This window comes from Xyrauchen texanus, chromosome 22, assembly GCF_025860055.1.
Source record: "Xyrauchen texanus isolate HMW12.3.18 chromosome 22, RBS_HiC_50CHRs, whole genome shotgun sequence".
NCBI lineage: Eukaryota > Metazoa > Chordata > Actinopteri > Cypriniformes > Catostomidae > Xyrauchen > Xyrauchen texanus.
The window spans coordinates 3,369,426-3,391,129 of NC_068297.1; the positions used below are offsets into that span (position 1 = coordinate 3,369,426).

A 21,704-nucleotide genomic window follows, 5' to 3' on the forward strand; every position below is an offset into this window, starting at 1 on the left:
CTCGGCATGGAGTTGGACTCAGTCTCAATGTTAGCATGCCTCACAAGCGAGTGTGCAGTCGGTGATGACTTGCCTGAACTTATCCAGGTGGAGAACAGGTGTCCCACTGAAATACTTTCAGAGGCTCCTGGGGCATATGGCATACTCAGCGGTGGCCACGCCACTTGAGTTGATACATATGAGACCGCTACAGCACTGGCTTCAGACTCGAGTCCCGAGGTTTGTATGGCACAGTGGCACAAGTCACCCTCGTGGCGCCGCATTGGCACACCCAGACTTGGTTCTCGTACCTCACGCTCCTCGCGACAGCACCTCCCTGGTATGTTCCCCTGAGGAAGGATCTTCTTTCTCAGGGACGGGGCACCATCTGGCACCCACGCCAAGACCTCTGGAATCTCCATGTCTGGTCCCTGGATGGGATGCGGAAGACTTAAGTGGTCTACCCCTCGCAGTGGTAAACATGATCGATCGGGCCAGGGCTCCTTCTACAATGCAGCTGTATATTGTATAAGGTGTTTGTTGCTGCTTTATAGGTGCACCACGATGCAGTAGACGGTAAGTTTTTAGGGAAACACGACTTGATCATCAAGTTCCTGAGAGGCACGAGGAGGTTGAATCCTCCTAGGCCATACCTCTTCCCTCATGGGACCTCTCCTTGGTCCTCTCGGCCTTTGGAGAGCCCCGTTCATATATATATATATATATATATATTTACAGGTGCATGTAAAAAAAAGTTAGATCGTGGAAAAGTAAATTTAATTCAAAAAGTGGAACTTTTCTAGATTCATTACACATAAAAGTGAAATAATTCAAGCCTTTTTCTGCTGTAATCTTGATGATTATAGCTTCCAGCTCCAGTATCTCAAAATATTAGAATAAAGAATTTATAATACAGAAATGTCGACCTTCTGAAAAGTATGTTCATTTATTCACTAAATACTTGGTCAGGGCTCCTTTTGCACTAATTACTGCATCAATGCGGTGTGGCATGGAGCCTATCAGCCTGTGGCAATGCTGAGGTGTTATGGAAGCCCGGGTTGCTTTGATAGCGGCCTTCAGGTCGTCTGTATTGTTGGGTTGGGTGTCTCTCATTTTCCTCTTGACAATACTCCATAGATTCTCTATTGGGTTCAGGTGAGGCGAGTTGGCTGGGCAATCAAGCACAGTAATACCATGGTCAGCAAACCAGTTACTAGTAGTTTTGGCACTGTGGGCAGGTGCCAAGTCCTACTGGAAAAGGATATCAGAATCTCCATAAAGCTTGTCAGCAGATGGAAGCATGAAGTGCTCTAAAATCTCCTGGTAGACGGCTGCATTGACTCTCGACTTGAGAAAACACAGTGGACCAACAGCAGCAGATGACATGGCACCCCAAATCATCACTGACTGGAAACTTCACACTTGGATTCTGTGCCTCTCCACTCTTCCTCCAGACTCTGGGACCTTGACTTCCAAATTAAATGCAAAATGTACTTTCATCTGAAAAGAGGACTTTGGACCACTAAGCAATAATTATTTGCAGTAGTTTGTGCAAAAAAAGTGCCCCAACCAAGTATTTAGTGCATAAATTAACATACTTTTCAGAAGGTCGAAATTTCTGTATTATACATTTATTTCTTTATTCTAATATTTTGAGATACTGGATTTTTGATTTCCATGAGCTGTATGCCGTAATCATCAAGATTACAACAAAAAAAAGGCTTGAAATATTTCACTTTATGTGTAATGAATCTAGAATATATAAGTTCCAATTTTTGACTTAAATGACAGAAACAACTTTTTCGCGATATTCTACGTTTTTGAGATGCACCTGTATGTATATATATATATATATATATAGGTCCCTGAATTAGCTAAGGGTCTAAAAATGTTGAAAAACTTTTGCTCCACATGTGATAAGTCATCTTTCCTTTGTTTTATTATTTTGGATGAATTAACTAAAGAAATATTGTTAAATGTAAACCTTTTGGGAAAAAACGTCTTTACTGATGTATACTGTGTATTTCTCTAAATATGGGATCCATTTTGCTACAGTGAAAGCTTTTGTTTCTAACACAATTTGAATTATGTCAGTATGAGACTTTGGAGTTGATTAACATGTGACCTGTATAATGCAAATCAGGAAAGTTATTGTGGAAATTCTTTGACTAGGATATCATTCTGGACCTATCGACTGACTGTGCAGCCTCTCCATATTTTCTTTACATTACATTCATAACTTTAATTCAGTGATCACTCAATTCAAATATCAAACACATTGCATACATGGGACAATAATACTATAAGGAATTGTAAAGCGTAGAGGTAAGTTTACTTCTAAACTTCTGATGAGTTCTAAAGTTCTTGCAAATCTGTGTTGTATGTATATGGAAAGTTTAACAGATCAACAAACATTAATGTGTTAGCCCGGTTAGGAATGACGAACTGTGAATGTAAATAAATATTGTTGTGGTCAATGTGTTATTGTCCAGTGTATGTAACTGCAAAGAGGGCATATTGTTTCACATGAATAACTGCACTATCTCCATGCACAGAAATTAACGGAAACAAAATGAAATGGTCTAAAGGCATTATTCTTCTTTTTCTGGGATTGCTTATTAAGGTTGGTTGATATTTCACTAAATATTTAAATAGTTGTTCCATTGTAAAGAGTGGCAACAAAAAGTATTTGGGCACTTTTGGAAATTCTCAGAACTAACTATTTGTCTTAATTTTGATCAGTTTAGGTTCTAAATGTTTTTATTATTTGAAAAAAATTTTTTTTTTTGTTAAATACTTTGCTTGAAAATTGTGTTTGTGCTATATATAATTTAAATAAATGGCATTAGTTCGATATTTTGTTATATAATACAATGGCATTCATACTGTACATTTTTATTTGTGTCCAGATACTTTGTGGGGTCACAAAGTAATTAGGCTAATATGCACAAGATTTATATAAAGTAAACTATAGAACATCTAACAGTGACTGGATGACTTTGTGTGCCATTGTTTGATAGGTTTCTGTGGCAGGTAGTATATATTTCTTCTTCAACATCTACAATAATCGTTTGCATGAATAACAAAATGCCATTTGTTGTTTATACTTTAAATCAGATTGAATAATCTCACAATTTTTTATACCAGAAAAATCAACACAGGTTTACTTGTTTGAGCTTGAAGCAGACTCATCAATATATGAGAACATAAAAAAACATCTTGAAGGCTTCAATAGTTCTGGAAACGCGAGTTTATCAACTGTCACCATTACAACAAGTAAAAAAAAAATGTGTTTTGTAAAAAATATTTTTTTTTATCATGCAAATTAAATAAATGTGTCTAAGGAAAACATCTCATACACCATCTAAATTAAAATATAATATAAAAAATTATAAATGATGTTTAAATCTATACATCTTGACAAGCACTGCATTCATTTACATTGTTAAAGCATAATAGCTTGTTTTGTGAGAACAGATAAAATCTCTAATGTACTTATTTATAGATTGTATTGAAAGTAGTGATGGAAAGAAAAAGAATTGCGCTTGCCAGGATGGATACACATGGTCTTCGGACATTTGCAAAAACTACAAGTGCTGCAACAACGATAATTGCATTCTTAATAATGTAGATGCCGCTGTGTGTCTGTCTGACAAAAGAGGTAGAGTATTGTTTGCAGTGTTGGGTGCAATACCATTTGTAAATCAAGTAGTTACATTAGTCTAATTACTGTACTTTTTTAGGTAAAAAGTAATGTACCAGATTTCTTTATTTTTGTAGTCAGATTACACTTACTGACATTCAGTTATGTAAAAAATATATCACTTGAGTTACACATATTAGCCTACTAAAATAATATTATTTTCTGTACATGGAATGCATTTAAACGCAAATCTATTTGATTTCCTGTGACAAAGTGTCAATGTGAGTGCAAGAAAAGTGTCAGTAGGGGGTTTAAAAAGTAAAGTAATAAGTAATGTGAGAACTACCCCATGAAGTAACAATAATGTAATGTAATGCCAATTTTAGAGAAGTAATTAGTAGTGGATTACTTTTGTTTAGTTTAGTGCACATGATTGCCCCCTAAACCCACACCTTTGTTTTCTCCAGTAAGCATCAATGGATCAACCATTATGACAAGATATTCCTACCAAGAATTTTTTGAAATTAACAACGACAAAACTGAATTGTACCAAAATAAAATCAAGAGCATATCTGATGAGGTATGTATTAATGAAAATCAACCAAATCACTTCATTTGCAAATGCACTCTTCTCCTGGGTATGATTACTCAAGCACATGACTTCAGAAATATTGTCTATGTTTGGAATAACATACTAAAATACTATTCTTACCTGCAGTAAACACTATTGTAGCAACCCATCCCTACACACACACACACACACACACACTTCATTACACCATGCAAACATCACTCGCAATAACATATTACTGTTTTGATGGGGAGAGGGGTGCCTTAGAGATGAGAAAGTAAGAGCGGGGCGTAGGACATTGAGAGTGGGGTAGAGATGCCGTACCTGTTTTTTTGTGTTCCGGGCCGGCACTCCTTCCAACCCATGTTATTGTTTGATGCTTGCATTCAGAATAAACTTTCATAAAAGCAAGTTAATCCTATCGTCTGCCTCTTGCCTGAACGCACACATCAGTAATATATAGTAGATGCTACAGTATGTGTAGTAGGCTGCACTTTGGAGATGTTGAATGCAGAATTACTGGCTCAGTTTCCATTCACATTCATTGGATATTTGTTCTATACCATGAAATGGGATGGTTTCTAAGGCAGGCTGTTATTCTGTCCAACGTGTTCTTTTTTTGTTCCATGGACGAAATTAAGCCAGGTTGGTTTAGAACCACATGAGAGTGAGTCCTGTACATTGTAACTAGTATTCCTTTCAGAACACAGCCATTTGCACTGTTTGTTTGTTTGTTTGTTTGTACATGCCTCACAAGTGTTTTCCAATGTCTTCTAGCTCATAACTAGTTTCAGCAGGTTGCCATGTTTTTACTCGCTGGTTATCACGGGTGTCAGGTAATAACGACCATAAAAACTACAAACTGGCAACTAATATTTCTGGGGTTTGCATACATACTGAGATGTTTTTTTTCTTCTTCTTTTTTATTGACAGGAAGGGCAGTGTGATTGTAGACTATGTGGTGCAATTGCTTGGTCCACTTGATAATATCACTCAGCTTCAGATTATAGCCGACACCCTCAATGGATCTACCATTGTAACACAAGGTAACTTTTACTCTATGGCATGCTCATCCATAAAAATGTGGTTTACATGATATAACATGCAAATAACAGCAAGGAAAATCCCCCTATGAAGATAGTTCAAAGACATTATGCATCCTGCATATTTGTACGAGTAACGTATTGATTAGACATTACATAAAGTGGCTTTGGAAGTCAATATATCATTTTGTTTTATTTACGTACTTGTCATTAAACATCACTAGCTTACAGACCTCAGCAATCCATATAGCAATCATGTTCTGGTGGAGGTACAGTTGACTTAAGGGCCAGTGTGATCGTTTCAAATAAAGGCAAAAAATGGAAAATACAGAAAATATTGTACTAAATGAATGTGTTAAACGGCCCTATTTTATTCACAGCTGCATTTCATGTAAAGTGTAGTAGAAGTTGTATAGAATCGCACACTTACAGCCTTTTTCTTGTTATTCACAGGACTCGTAACTCTCCGTGTAATTCAGGATCAACCCATTGCTTTTAACTCAATTGCAACTATAAATTGTGAGACTCAACAGGACCTGGGATCTGTAAAGTGGCTCTTGACAGATGCACAGAATAAAACAAAAGAAATTACAAATGGAACAGAGGCTTCCTTGACTAAGGCAAATTATTTGACTGACAGTCTAAATCTAATAAACATTTCAGGAATTTGGAAAGGTACTGAAGAGTATTTTCCACCTATCCTTAAAATGATATAGAAAATGAAATTTCTTTCATTATTTACTCACCCTCATGCCATCCCAGAGGTGTATGAATTTCTTTCTTCAGCAGAAAACAAATTAAGAATTTTTAAATGTATCTCAGCTCTGTAGGTCCTTACAATGCAAGTGAATAGGTGCCAAAATGTATATGCTCCATAAAGTACATAAAGGCAGCATAAACGTCATCCATATGGCTCCAGTATTTTAATCCATACCCAAAAGTGATATGACAGGTGTGTGTGAGAAACAGATGAATATTTAAGTCATTTTTGCTAGAAATTCTTCTCCCTTCCCATTAGTTGGCGATATTCATGATGAATGTGAACCACCATAAACACTAGAAGAAGAATGTGAAATAGCAGATTAGTAGTAAAAAAGGACTTAAATATTGATCTGTTTCTTACCCACACCTATCATATCTCTTTTGAATATATCAGTTTAACCACTGGAATCTGATGGATTGTGTTTATGCTGACTTAAGTGATTTTTGGAACTTCAAAATGTTGGCACCCATTCACTTGCATTGTATGAAACAAAAGAGTTGAGATATTCTTCTAAAAATCTTTAGTTGTGTTCTGCAGAAGAAAGAAAGTCATACACAACTGGGATGACATCAGGATGAGTAAATGATGAGAGAATTTTCATTTTTGGGAGTACTGTCCCTTTAAATATTTAATTAAATAAAAAAAATCTGGGGTTCAGTACAAGTTAAGCTCAGTTGCTAACATTTCTGGCATCATTTTGATTACCACTAAAATTAATTTCGACTCGTCCCTCCATTTCTTTAAAAAAAACAAAAATCGAGATTACAGTTTGACATTTACAATGGTTGTGAATGTTGCCATTTTATTTGGAGGGTTTAAAAGCAGAATGTAAAGCTTATAATTTTATAAAAGCACTTCCATTAATTCTTCAAAATCTGGACACTAAAACTCATGTGTTATTTGAGCTGTAAAGTTGTTTAAATCGTAATTTTTTACAGACGTTTTAGGATTTGTTGACGTTACGTCGTCATGGCAACGGAGCTGTAAAATTACACAGAAAATGTCCGTAAGTGATTTTATCACATTAAAATCATGTTATCATGCATATTGTTTATATCTTGTGGCTAAACTTTTGAAACGGTGAGTATTTTAACAAACAAAAAAAAACAACTAATTTATTTAAAGAAAGGGCGAGTCGTAATTAATTTTTGTGGTAATCAATATTATGCTTCAAAATGGTGTCGATTGATCTTAACCTGTATTGAACCTGTAATATTCATTTAATTCAATATAATATATTATTAATTCTATCTGTCTGCTGATTGCAGGAACATTTCAATGTCAATATACAACAAACTCCATCCTACACACAGCAATTGGCCAGTTGGACATAGCACTATTGCCAGAAATACGTGGCATAAGTTATCCCCAATTTCCTGATTGTAGAAATACGAATGAAAAGACTAAGGTTATAATTGAGTGTGCAATCCCTATCAGCACAGAAAATTACAACGTTACATGGGAAATAGATGAACTCATAGCTGCATCGATGCAACCAGAAGGTAAGCATATCTCATACCATTATTTTGTACACAACATAATTTAATCTGTGTAACTGATGGACAAATGGATATATGGCAAACAATTGTCACGTTTTTGCTGTCTCAAGAGATCAAAGGCAGCTTTATCTCTCACACACTGGAAGCAATGGTAGATTGTCGAAAAGAAAAAGTGACGGTCTCATGTACATTCACGAACAACAGAGTCCAGACCAACCTATCCAGAGAAAAGACTGTGGAAGTCTTCATCATTACAAGTAAGTTTTGAATTAATATTTGATTTTATTTCATTTAACATCTGCAATCTCTAATTTATATTATGGATTTTATATCTCTCTGAAAGTAAAAGTATGTCACTGCCTTAAAAATGTCACTGACTCACCAGCAAAATCAACTAAGAGCCCCAAAAAATGTGTAGTTGTCATTATTTTCTCATTCTTATGTCATTCCAAACCTGTAAGACTTTTTATCTTCCGTGGAACACAAAAGGTGTATTCATGAAGAATCCTCCTTGGCACCCTTGAGAGAAGTTGCAATGCCTGATTTGTGAATGAATCATTCTTTTGTGTTGAATCTTTTCAGTGAATCATTTGATCCAGTTCACAAAACCTGTCTGAATGATTGGTTCATCCCAATGAACTCAGTGAACCAGTCACAGTGGTTACTTGCTTAGTGGATGTAAATAATGACTTAAATTTCTATATGAATATTATATAGTGCACAAGTCGTATGAGCCTCTACTTTAACCGCTTCGCAAGTGAGTTCTTACAAACAGCAAAATGCCGATCACACTGATTTGATTGAACATGCAAAGAGGTTAATAATGTTTTTTTACTGTCAGTTTTGAGCTTGCCGTTCTCAGTTCTCATTCACATTTATTAAAGGAATATTCTGATGTCAATACAAGTTAAGCTCAATGTAAGGGGGTTACGATGGGCAAGGAGGACGAGAACCGGCTTGTCAATATAAATAATAATTTAATGAAAACTTAAACCAAAACACACAAACATAAACACACAATTACATGCCCGTAATTGTCTCTCTCTCGAACCGTCGTCACCGGCCGCCTTTATCCCTCGCGCGCCCCATCAGGCCGATTGGGGACCGGGCGTGCGACATTCTAGCCCAGACATTATTTTTTTTGTGGTAATCAACATTATGCCACAAATGCTGTCGATTGAGCTTAACTTGTTTACCATGCAAGAAAGTAAGTCATACAGGTGTGGAAATACATGAGAATCATTTTCATTTTTGGTTACCTGTTGCTACATCTAAAAGCGTACCACATGACAACAATATCAACACATGCATAGTCTGCACTTATATAGCACCTTTTTAAGCTTAGTGGTATTCATAGCACTTTACACTGTGACTCATTCACACATTCACACACCAATGACGGCAGAGCTGCCATGCAAGGCGCTAGCCTGCCATTGGGAGCAACTTGGGGTTCAGTGTCTTGCCCAAGGACACTTCGGCACGTGGACTGGGACTCAAAATGCCAACTTTACAATTAGTGGACAACCCGCTCTACCAACTGAGCCACAGCCACCCCATACTATTAGAATGGAGTCCAATCAGACAAAGCATGAAAGTGAACTGGACAGATTTATAAAGTTAAAATGAGAAGGTTTTTTTGCTTTAATCATGTAAACTCATTTTAACTTTGAGGGGAAATATCATTGATAGTGGCAAGTAGCTGCAATGCATTACTATTATTTCAGTTCTCCAAACGGATACATGTTTAAATGTAAAATGTGCATTTGTATTTTGGTAAATTTATTTCACTCTTTCATACAGAAACCTCAAAAGTCTGTGAAGCTGACAATGACTGGCCAGTCGCAAAACAAAATTACACAGCCATTAAGTATTGTGAAGGCTTTAGTGTTGGTGAAAGACAGAGAGAATGCAAAGAGACGTGGAAAGATGAAATTTCTAAATGTGTGAATCAGGACTTGCATTCTATTCAGACTAATGTAAAGGTATTATTCTTTTGCATTAATTTACCTATTTCTCACTGCTGGCCAGATGAACTTACAGTAGTACTAACCTCCTGCTCTCTCACTTAAATAATAACAGGAATTAGAAAAAGGAATTGGGATACTTGAGAATGAAGCACACAAAATTTTCAACAATTTACACAAAACAACCACCACTAACGATTTCACCTCCTTTGCCAATATTAATGCATCTGTTAATATTTTTGACGTCATGAATAAGGTATCTCAACAACAGCAACATCAATGGAACGACTCTGTCATGTCTGTAAGTATGTTTGTCTCTCTAGTACTGTATCTCTAAAACTTTAAAGGGATAGCGCACACAAAAATGAACATTTTAATTTACTCACCCTCATGTCATCCCAGATGTGTTTGAGTTTCTTTATTCAGCAGAACACAAAGGAAGATTTTTAGAAGAATATTTCAGCTCTGTTGGTCCATACAATGCAAGTGATTGGACACTAAATCTTTGAAGCTCCAAAAAGCCTATAAAGGTAGTATAAAAGCAATCTATACGATTCCAGTGGTTTATTCCATGTGCTCTGAAGCAATCCAATCGATTTTGGGTGAGAATAGACCAAAATATATTTCCTTTTTCACTATAATTCTTGACAGCAGTCTCCTTGGCGATCATGACTTCAAAATCGTTTAGGAAGTGTAATCAAGCTTAAAATCATGAACGTGCCAAGAAACTGGAATGGCAAGATGTAGTCAAGTCAAGTCATTTTTATTGGTATAGCGATTTTTCACAACACACATTGCATGAAACAGCTTTACAGAAAATGAAGCTGTAACTCATCATAGTGCGGTTTGATAAAAAAATGACAACTTATAAACGCTGTTATACTGTATCTGTTTAAAGCTTTTTTTTATTATCGTATTGCACTTTACACAATAGATGTCGTTTCAAAGCAGTTGTACAGGAAATGATGCTATAACAGAAAATAAAGGCAATAATGTCATCATTGTGCTATTTGATAAAAAGCATGATGGTTGATTGTGCCTTTACTAAATAATATTTGTATTTAGACCCTCAGTGAGCCAGCCAAAGGTGACTTTTGGCAAGGAGCAAAAACCTTGTAAGATATTAATATGATGATTTGTTTTTCAGCACAGAGCGTCAAAAGTATGCCAAAAGTGTTATTTATACATTATATGCTTGATTTAGTTGCTCTCTGCAATGCAGGCAACATGTCAAATACATTGTATGTACTTAAATTTAACAGGTTCACATACTTTGAATTTGTTTAATGATACAATCATTTATTAAATACTTTTGAATTCACAAATTGCAATGCTCACAATGCTTTAGTTTATTTATTAAATGTATGATTAACGTTTTGGCTTTGTACTCGCAAACACACCAAAGCAGAACTATAAATGCAAACCAACATTTTGGTCACTTCACGGAGCCTACGGTGTAGGTTTGATGCAGAAGCATAAATCAGCCTTTACACGTTGATCTGTTTTCACACAAACATGACTGAATTGCTTCATAAGACATTGATTTGATAACTTGAGTCGTATGGATTACTTTTACGCTGCCTTTTATGTGGTTTTTGGAGCTTCAACATTTTTATCACCATTCACTTGTATTGTATGGACCTACAGAGCTGAGATATTCTTCTAAAATTCTTCATTTGTGTTCTGCTGAAGACAGAAAGTCATACACATCTGGGATGGCATGAGGGTGAGTAAATGATGAGGGAATTTCCATTGTTGGGTGAACTATCCCTATAGTCTAGTGTAGGCTACTTTGCTGAACAGATTATTCGTCAAAATTTAAGTGTCTAATCTTTGTCAAGTATAACAAAAGTACAAAAATCAAACATGAAAATGTATTAAAATGCAAAATGACTAACAAGGCATACAGTAGACTGAATAGTAACAACAACATTTTATGAATTACATGGAATGAACACTGGACCAGATTTTGTAATAGTATTAAGAGTTTGATTGGATGCACAGCCTTTGACATCAATAACAAAAGATATGGAAAAGCATTTTGAAAAAGTTGATTAGCCTAATTATTTTGCAAGATTACATTTTTAGATTTTAGTTGCATTTTACTGTATGTGACCCAGTGTTTTTAATCATTTGATCATTGTTTTTACATTTCAGGATATTGTCAAGTCTGCAAGCAATCTTTTGAATGAAACAAAACCCTGGCAAGATCCTAACTATGATACAAACTTATCCATAAATTATCTACTGTCTTTTGAGAACACGATGCTTAACTCAAACCTGTCTGAATCTTTCTGTGCAAAACACATACAATTAACGTACTATAATACTAGCAACCCCGATTGCAAAATCTCCAACGCCAACGCCAACGTCACATCAAATCATACCATTATAGCAGCCGAATTCAGTAACCTGGCTCAAATCTTACCAATACCCTTTGAGAATAAAAGCAATTCATCAGATGCGCCCATCTTGTCAGTTACCATTGTAAATAACTCCAATAATATAGATGGGTTTGAGGCTAATCTCATGTTCAGTTATGCAGATCGAAGACTTCCAAACCATAAAATGTTTTGTGTTTTCTGGGATGCAACTCAGAACAATTGGTCTGAATCTGGGTGTTCATGGGGTGGTACAAGAAATCCAAATCTCTGCACATGTAATCATAACACTTCATTTACCATGCTGATGTCCAAATCTCCAGAGTCCCTTCCATATATGGACGAACTGACATATGTTGGCTTGGGAATTTCAATCGTTTCACTTGTTCTGTGTTTACTGATCGAGGTTTTGGTATGGAATACGGTTGTAAAATCGAACGTCTCCAATTTTCGGCATATAGCATTAGTCAACATTTCCATATGCTTGCTGCTCGCATATATTGGATTTTTGGCATCTGTCAAACCAACGGCAATCCTCTCAAATTGGTGTGTGATCCTCACATTTGTCAAACATTTTTGTTTCCTGTCCGTCTTTTTCTGGATGCTGTGCTTGAGTTTTGTGCTGCTTCACCAAATAATCTTTGTCTTTGAACAGCTACGGAAAAAGGTCTATTTGGTATTGTCTATCACTGTTGGTTATGTATGCCCATTGCTGTGTGCAGCAGCAACCTATATAAGCTTTGGGAATGGTAAGGAAGGTGAATACTATTTAAAGGAGACATGCTGGCTAACATACAAGGGTCCGTTCAAGGGATCCATGTTTGCCTTTGTGATTCCGGTTGGAACAATTGTGTTCATAAACATGTTCACTCTTTTTGTGGTGATCACCAAGTTAGTAACACCAACTGTATCAGATGCAAAGGCTATGGATGAAAAGGACGTTGCGAAAAGCATTATCAAGACAATAGTCTTCCTCTGCCCTGTCCTTGGGATCACATGGATATTTGGACTGTTTGTGCTCATGGTTGACCTAACAGATTATCCCTTAGCCTACATTGTGAATTATGCATTTACAGTGCTCAATTCACTACAGGTGAGTCAAGTGTCAATCCTACTGGTTTAATACAATATATACTGTATCTGTGTATTTACTTATTTTCAGTACATTCATGTATGTGCATTAAAAAGTCTCTTATCTTATTTCTTTGCAGGGCTTTTTCATATTGCTTACAAACTGTATTGGAGAGAAAAAGGTAATAATGTCCACTAAAATATATTTGGTCATATACCTAGTTATATTGACAATACTTAACAATAAGGTTGTATTCGTTAGCATTAGTTACCTACATTAGTTAACATGAACTAACAAGAAACAATACTCATACAGCATTTATTAATGTCAGTGAATAGAACCTTATAGTAAAGTATTACCATTATTGACTACAAGTACTGGGAATGTAGTCTGAAAATATGAATATGCTGCTTTCATTTGCATTGTTGTTGATGGGGTATTGAGAGTATTATTCAACTAGGGCTGGACGATATGGCCAAAATATATATCACAATATATTTCTTAATTTCGGTCGATAGAATATAATTACGATAATGATATGAACAATAATAAAAGCCTCAGAAAAACTGCCAAGAATGCCCACAATGGATGTCTGTACCTACAAACTTCTGAAAAATGTATTTGTCTGTAAGTCTATGAAACCTCCTCCAATAAAACTATATAATATTTAAGAAATAAATACTGTACAATTAATTATTGTTCACCTTTTATTTGCACTTAGCCTTCATACAAACAAGAAATGTCAAATAAACATAAAACTCTCACCTTTGTCAATATTAATATTTTTAACTTGAAACTATAACATAGGCTGATTATCTTTATAGATCGAAACAAAGGTTCTTCAGCTAGGATAACAATATTAAACCTACCCCATCTGCCCCCCTAAAAATATTATTAAAAACCACGCTGTGTATTGTAAACAATATAATGTTATATGCTTAATATAACTGTAAGTAGTAAAACAATACAAACGGGCCAAAAAAATTGTTTTTAGTTCAGAAATATTTTGAGTCCCCCCTCCCTCGAACCACAGTGGTTTGGTCCACTTCCCGCTTTCCACCTTTACGTCACCTACACGCGCAAGTCCGGTGGCGTTCGTATTGCTTCGTTGAACGCCAGCAAGTAGGCAGTGGCAAGGCTATTTTATTCACTTTAAGCATCGGATGGAGTGATTATTTTCACTTAAATACTCATGATGCTGAGTCATTAATAATTTAGTCATGACAAAAAATTATGATAACTAGTGCATTTTTTTCACGAGTCCGCTACGTTAGCGATTATAACTGATATTAGCCTAATATTGTAGATCTACCGTTTTATTGATTTTTTTTTATCGAGATACATATTGATATTGAATTATTGTCCAGCCCTATATTCACCCAATTTCTTATATCAAGATTGCAGTTTAAAAATATTAAGCTACTTGTCTGAGTTTAACACACAATTTTCATTTTTGACAGATTCGTGATGCACTTCTAAAGCGTTTCAAAGGCCAGGTTAGTATATAGAATCTCTACATTACAATTTATTACAATTTATTTTTAATTCAAAAAGTAGATATAATAAAATAGTGCTAATTTACTCATTAATTTGCTTTTTAGAAATCTGTGCATTCCAAAAGTGAAAGTTCAACAAAAGCAGGGTCCTCAGTATTGAAGGAATATTGATTGGACATTGGATTTTTAATTTTAAAGTAAGTAGCACTTTTGCGCTCCTGGGAATATTTTTATTAAGCACCTACTTATTTTGTTCTGATTATGTTATTTATTTATTTTTATCCCAAATCAGCATATGAAAGATTTAGCTGATGAATGCTGATGTACTGTGCCAAAGAAGAAGAGATGGAGCATGAGGAAAATTTGATTTTGCAAGTGTCTATGCCATATATGTGTAGTAGGCAGATTATTCTAGCTATTAACGAATGACATTTTGAATTTTTAACATTGAAAATCTATTTGTGATATTTTTGTTGAAACAGCAACACTTTTAATATATTACTTAATGTATCTACACATTTTTTTTTTTAATTAGTTTTGCTTTCTGAAAATGGAATTTAATGCTTGCATGTAAATTATATATGAATATAAATTGCCTACTTGGTATTACTAAAAACTGCTCTTAATTTGTAAGAGACAGCCTTAATTAAGTTTAAATATGTTGTTTTATGTAAACTAAAAATGTTTGGACTGTACATTACTGTATGATTTCTCTTCCAAAAAAATAGTGTCCATTATGTTATAATTTTGCTTTCATGCAATTGTTTTTTTGTTGTTGTTGTGGTATAATAAAATCTTCTCTTTAATTGCATTTTCCCTGCATTTTGTCCTCTTTTATTTCCTGTTCCCATTCTTCATCAGTATCATCAAAGGGTAGCCCATTTAATTTTACCATTTGACGGTAGTTTCTGCTCTCTTCCTCTGCCCTGAAAGTACAAAGAACACCACATTATTGAACATAATATAACCAGAGTTATTACTAAATACTATCATAACATAAAATACAACTATATTAGATTAAAACATACGTTTTCATTTTCAGTCCAGTACATTGATTATACAGAATACTTCACAAAACATCACAAAATACAAAAATAAACTTACTTTTCAAGAAAATGAACACACTCTTCATGTCCATAGATCTCAGCAATTCTCACAGGTTTATCACCGGAAGAGTCCTCCTTATCTATAGGGGCATGGAGAGAATGTAGCAGTCGCAGTACTGCTAGTCGTCCAGACTCCGCTGCAAAGTGTGCCGGCGTCCATCCATTATCCGTCCTCAAACATGCCCTCGCTCCGTTTTCAATCAGCATCCTAACCACCTCTGTTTGGCCTTAGACAAGATCAAACCGTCAGGCTTAGCGTTACACATGCAACATCCACGTCACATTTCACCCCAAAGTAAGGAAATACAAATTTCAAGTCGGAAATATTGAACATTTTTAAATTAAGCCTATTTTACAGTAGAGCAAAGACAAAGGTTTTGCATTATGATAATATAGGTGAAGATTATTATTTTTTTATATAATTTTCTGGTTAATTTCTCATTACCGCAAAGCATCCAGATTCAAAATTAGAAATATTAAATATAATACAAGCATTATATATATATATATATATATATATATATATATACACCCCTCACATTTGTGTAAATATTTGATTGTATCTTTTCATGTGACAACACTGAAGAAATGACACTTTGCTACAATGTAAAGTAGTGAGTGTACAGCTTGTATAACAGTGTAAATTTGCTGTCCCCTCAAAATAACTCAACACACAGCCATTAATGTCTAAACCGCTGGCAACAAAAGTGAGTACACCCCTAAGTGAAAATGTCCAAATTGGGCCCAAAGTGTCAATATTTGTAGTTCACCAGAGCTTCACAGGTTGCCACTGGAGTCCTCTTCCACTCCTCCATGACGACATCACAGAGCTGGTGGATGTTAGAGACCTTGTAGCTCCTCCACCTTCCGTTTGAGATCTTCCGTTTGAGGATACCCCACAGATGCTCAATAGGGTTTAGGTCTGGAGACATGCTTGGCAAGTCCATCACCTTCACCCTCAGCTTCTTTAGTAAGGTAGTGGTCATCTTGGAGGTGTGTTTGGGGTCGTTATCATGCTGGAATACTGCCCTGCGGCCCAGTCTCCGAAGGGAGGGGATCATGCTCTGCTTCAGACCATACGCCACAGTCAAGAATGGTGGTGGGAGGGTCATGGTCTGGGGCTGCATGAGTGCTGCCGGCACTGGGGAGCTACAGTTCATTGAGTGAACCATGAATGCCAACATGTACTGTCCACAGACACACTTGTCTTTGTACTCCTCACCTGGTTTCCGCCACACACGCTTGACATCATCTGAACCAAAAAAGTTTATCGTGGTCTCATCAGACCAGTTCCAGTAATCCATGTCCTTAGTCTGCTTGTCTTCAGCAAACTCTTTGTGGGATTTCTTTTGCATCATCTTTAGAAGAGGCTTCCTTCTGGGACGACAGCCATGTAGACCAATTTGATGCTGTGTGGTGTATGGTCTGAGCACTGACAGGCTGACCCCCGCAACCTCTGCAGCAATGCTGGCAGCACTCATACGTCTAATTCCCAAAGAAACCTCTGGATATGACGCTGAGCACGTGCACTCAACTTCTTTGGTCGACCATGGCGAGGCCTGTTCTGAGTGGAACCTGTCCTGTTAAACCGCTGTATGGTCTTGGCCACCGTGCTGCAGCTCAGTGTCAGGGTCTTGGCAATCTTCTTATAGCCTAGGCCATCTTTATGTAGAGCAACAATTATTTTTTCAGATCCTCAGAGAGTTCTTTGCCATGAGGTGCCATGTTGAACTTCCAGTGACCAGTATGAGGGAGTCTGAGAGTGATGACACCAAATTTAATTTGGACATTTTCACTTAAGAGTGTACTCACTTTTGTTGCCAGCGGTTTAGACATTAATGGCTGTGTGTTGAGTTATTTTGAGGGGACAGAAAATTTACACTGTTATACAAGCTGTACACTCACTACTTTACATTGTAGCAAAGTGTCATTTCTTCAGTGTTGTCACATGAAAAGATATAATCAAATATTTACAAAAATGTGAGGGGTGTACTCACTTTTGTGAGATATATATATATATATATATATATATACACACACATACACCGATCAGCCACAACATTAAAACCACCTTCCTAATATTGTGTAGGTCCCTCTTGTGCTGCCAAAACAGCCTCAATCCGCATCTCAGAATAGCATTCTGATGATATTCTTCTTACTACAATTGTACAGAGCGGTTATCCGAGTTACTGTAGACTTTGTCAGTTCGAACCAGTCTGGCCATTCTCTGTTGACGTCTCTCGTCAACAATGGGTTTACGTCCGCAGAACTGCAGCAGTTACAGAAATACTCAAACCAGCCCATCTGACACCAACAATCATGCCATAGTCATCACTAAAATCACTGAGATCAAATTTTTTCTCCATTCTGATGGTTGATGTAAACATTAACTGAAGCTCCTGACCCATATCTGCATGATTTGATGCTCTGCTGCCACAAGATTGGCTGATTAGATAATCACATGGATGATTGTTGGTGCCAGATGGGCTGGTTTGAGTATTTATGTAACCACTGATCTCCTGGGATTTTCACAATTAACACAATAGTCTCTAGAATTTACTGAATGGTGCCAAAAAAAAAAAAAACATCCAGTGAGTGGCAGTTCTGTGGATGGAAATGTCTTGAAATGTTGATGAAAGAGGTCAACAGAGAATGGCCAGACTGGTTCGAACTGCCAAAGTCTACAGTAACTCAGATAACCGCTCTGTATAATTTGTGGTGAGGAATTAGCATCTCTGCTATTCTGAGATGCAGGTTGCCACTGCTGTGCGGCACGAGGAGGACCTACACAATATTAGGGAGGTGGTTTTAATGTTGTGGCTGATTGGTGTTTGTGTGTATATATATATATATATATATATATATATATACAGTGAGGAAAATAAGTATTTGAACACCCTGCTATTTTGCAAGTTCTCCCACTTAGAAATCATGGAGGGGTCTGAAATTGTCATCGTAGGTGCATGTCCACTGTGAGAGACATAATCCAGAAATCACAATGTATGATTTTTTAAACTATTTATTTGTATGATACAGCTGCAAATAAGTATTTGAACACCTGTCTATCAGCTAGAATTCTGACCCTCAAAGACCTGTTAGTCTGCCTTTAAAATGTCCACCTCCACTCCATTTATTATCCTAAATTAGATGCACCTGTTTGAGGTCGTTAGCTGCATAAAGACACCTGTCCACCCCATACAATCAGTAAGAATCCAACTACTAACATGGCCAAGACCAAAGAGCTGTCCAAAGACACTAGAGACAAAATTGTACACCTCCACAAGGCTGGAAAGGGCTACAGGGAAATTGCCAAGCAGCTTGGTGAAAAAAGGTCCACTGTTGGAGCAATCATTAGAAAATGGAAGAAGCTAAACATGACTGTCAATCTCCCTCGGACTGGGGCTCCATGCAAGATCTCACCTCGTGGGGTCTCAATGATCCTAAGAAAGGTGAGAAATCAGCCCAGAACTACACGGGAGGAGCTGGTCAATGACCTGAAAAGAGCTGGACCACCGTTTCCAAGGTTACTGTTGGTAATACACTAAGACGTCATGGTTTGAAATCATGCATGGCACGGAAGGTTCCCCTGCTTAAACCAGCACATGTCAAGGCCCGTCTTAAGTTTGCCAATGACCATTTGGATGATCCAGAGGAGTCATGGGAGAAAGTCATGTGGTCAGATGAGACCAAAATAGAACTTTTTGGTCATAATTCCACTAACCGTGTTTGGAGGAAGAAGAATGATGAGTACCATCCCAAGAACACCATCCCTACTGTGAAGCATGGGGGTGGTAGCATCATGCTTTGGGGGTGTTTTTCTGCACATGGGACAGGGCTGACTGCACTGTATTAAGGAGAGGATGACCGGGGCCATGTATTGCAAGATTTTGGGGAACAACCTCCTTCCCTCAGTTAGAGCATTGAAGATGGGTCGAGGCTGGGTCTTCCAACATGACAATGACCCGAAGCACACAGCCAGGATAACCAAGGAGTGGCTCTGTAAGAAGCATATCAAGGTTCTGGCGTGGCCTAGCCAGTCTCCAGACCTAAACCCAATAGAGAATCTTTGGAGGGAGCTCAAACTCCGTGTTTCTCAGTGACAGCCCAGAAACCTGACTGATCTAGAGAAGATTTGTGTGGAGGAGTGGGCCAAAATCCCTCCTGCAGTGTGTGCAAACCTGGTGAAAAACTACAGGAAACGTTTGACCTCTGTAATTGCAAACAAAGGCTACTGTACCAAATATTAACATTGATTTTCTCAGGTGTTCAAATACTTATTTGCAGCTGTATCATACAAATAAATAGTTAAAAAATCATACATTGTGATTTCTGGATTTTTTTTTGATTATGTCTCTCACAGTGGACATGCACCTACGATGACAATTTCAGACCCCTCCATGATTTCTAAATGGGAGAACTTGCAAAATAGCAGGGTGTTCAAATACTTATTTTCCTCACTGTATATATATATATATTAAAAGGAGGACGCGAGAACCGGCTTGACAATATAAATAATATTTTAATTATAAACTTAACCAAAAAGACTAACACACACACACACACACACACACACACACACACACAGATGTTGGACAGCTGTCCATAAATCTCTCTTTCAGTCACACCACCATCTTCAGTCGGCCTTTATATCTCTCGAGGGCTAACAAGCCACCATGCAACAATAATGTATGCTCCAACATTTCCCAATATTTATTCAGCATTTTTATTATTCTTATTGTACTCATATATATATATATATATATAATGTTTTATTTATTTTATTATTTTTTTTAATTATTTATTTATTTAAACCGGCTTAAATTCAACTACTAACATGATGTACTGTATCAATATTATTTTAATTAATATATTACTAATGCATATCACAAAATGTAAATTAGAGTTTTTGCATTATGGAAATGTAAAGAGTGTATGTGGGAGGTGTTCTGATCATCTTAAAAATAATCACATTGCACACACAGAAAATAGTAATAATCATATTGGTCTTAATAATAGGCTTCGTGTTATTTAAGCAAAATACAATTAACTTTTTTCTTTTTGAATTTGGGTTGATAAAAGTGGCGAACATGATTAGTAAAATTATTTTTAGACTATAATGGCACATTTTTTATTATGTATAGGCCTGAACCCGAAGAGCTAGGTTAATCCAAAAATGGAAATCATGCCATCATTTATTCACCTTTATGTTGTTTCAAACACAAATTAGGTGCTCCGTGGTATGTTAGTCTCAGTCACTATTCAAAAGTAATATCAGAATTAAAATTTTTGGCTGAACTGTCCCTTTAAGAGTTCATAAACTTATAATAACCTACCTTTGGACGCTGCCCAGTGGAGAGGTGTCTTCTTATTCCAATCTACGTCTTTCTGATTGGGGTCACACAACTTTTTTCTCACAATTTCCTCCACTAGATCATAATCTTCAGCAGCTGCTGCCTGATGCAACTCCGTCATTTCATTAGCATTACAATTGTATGTTTGAAACTGTCGAACTATGAACAAAGTTTACCATTCCTGTGCAGCTCTCTCCTGCTGCTGTTGGTGAAAATACGTCATCAAATGTCTGCAGCTTGTTACCACAGCAACGGGACATGTGCTCTCAATAGAAATGGATTAAGCTGGTAAATAATAATAATTGCATTTTCATTCCTCGCTGTATATTTTCAATCCGGTGTCTTTTAAAGTGTTTAATTGTTATTATTTAGTTGCAAATTATTACGGAAGTAGCACGCAGAAGGCGTTGTCACATGGTAACTGTTCCTTTTCTCAGCGCTGCACTGGATGCACCAATCACAATTGTTGTGCTCACAAAACAATATTATAGTGATTAATATGTAAGATTTAAAACTGTTTATAAGTTACTTATTGGCGGAATTAATATATTAAAAGGTTAGTAGTATTATTTTGACAAAAAGTTCCCTCCAATAGGACAACATTCATCTTGTTGCCAAGCGTCCTCTGGCGGACTGATGTTTTTGTCTCAGGAGTGGGACGATTTCTAGCATACAGCATGAACCTCATGATGCTAATCATGTTAATCTTTTAAGTAAATTTACATTCACTTGGTTTAAAATAAATGAATTCTCATTCATGTTTCATATTTGACTTGAAAAGGCTAAGTAAACTAAATTTAATTAAAAATACATAATTTTCAAGTATCATAGATTAC

At 36.4% G+C, this 21,704-nt stretch overlaps 2 protein-coding genes across 2 annotated transcripts; one reads left to right on the top strand and one right to left on the bottom strand.

The window, feature by feature from the left end:
• Positions 1–2,167: 2,167 nt before the first annotated feature.
• Positions 2,168–15,146, top strand: LOC127662477 (adhesion G protein-coupled receptor F5-like). Its single transcript, XM_052153665.1, has 18 exons — positions 2,168–2,304; positions 2,535–2,602; positions 3,000–3,012; positions 3,127–3,255; positions 3,485–3,640; positions 4,090–4,202; positions 4,971–5,029; positions 5,127–5,239; positions 5,690–5,911; positions 7,268–7,501; positions 7,609–7,755; positions 9,299–9,480; positions 9,578–9,763; positions 11,620–12,936; positions 13,055–13,096; positions 14,376–14,411; positions 14,517–14,608; positions 14,704–15,146. The coding sequence occupies exons 2-17, from the start codon at positions 2,552–2,554 to the stop codon at positions 14,580–14,582; spliced, it is 3,066 nt and encodes a 1,021-aa protein (XP_052009625.1). The 5' UTR covers positions 2,168–2,304; positions 2,535–2,551; the 3' UTR covers positions 14,583–14,608; positions 14,704–15,146.
• A 43-nt stretch (positions 15,147–15,189) lies between these two features.
• On the bottom strand, positions 15,190–21,148 carry LOC127662489 (ankyrin repeat domain-containing protein 66). Its single transcript, XM_052153679.1, has 3 exons — positions 20,851–21,148; positions 15,516–15,744; positions 15,190–15,337 (listed from the first exon to the last, which is right to left on the bottom strand). Exons 1-3 carry the CDS (start codon positions 20,987–20,989, stop codon positions 15,214–15,216), a joined length of 492 nt encoding a protein of 163 aa, XP_052009639.1. The 5' UTR covers positions 20,990–21,148; the 3' UTR covers positions 15,190–15,213.
• Positions 21,149–21,704: the final 556 nt, after the last annotated feature.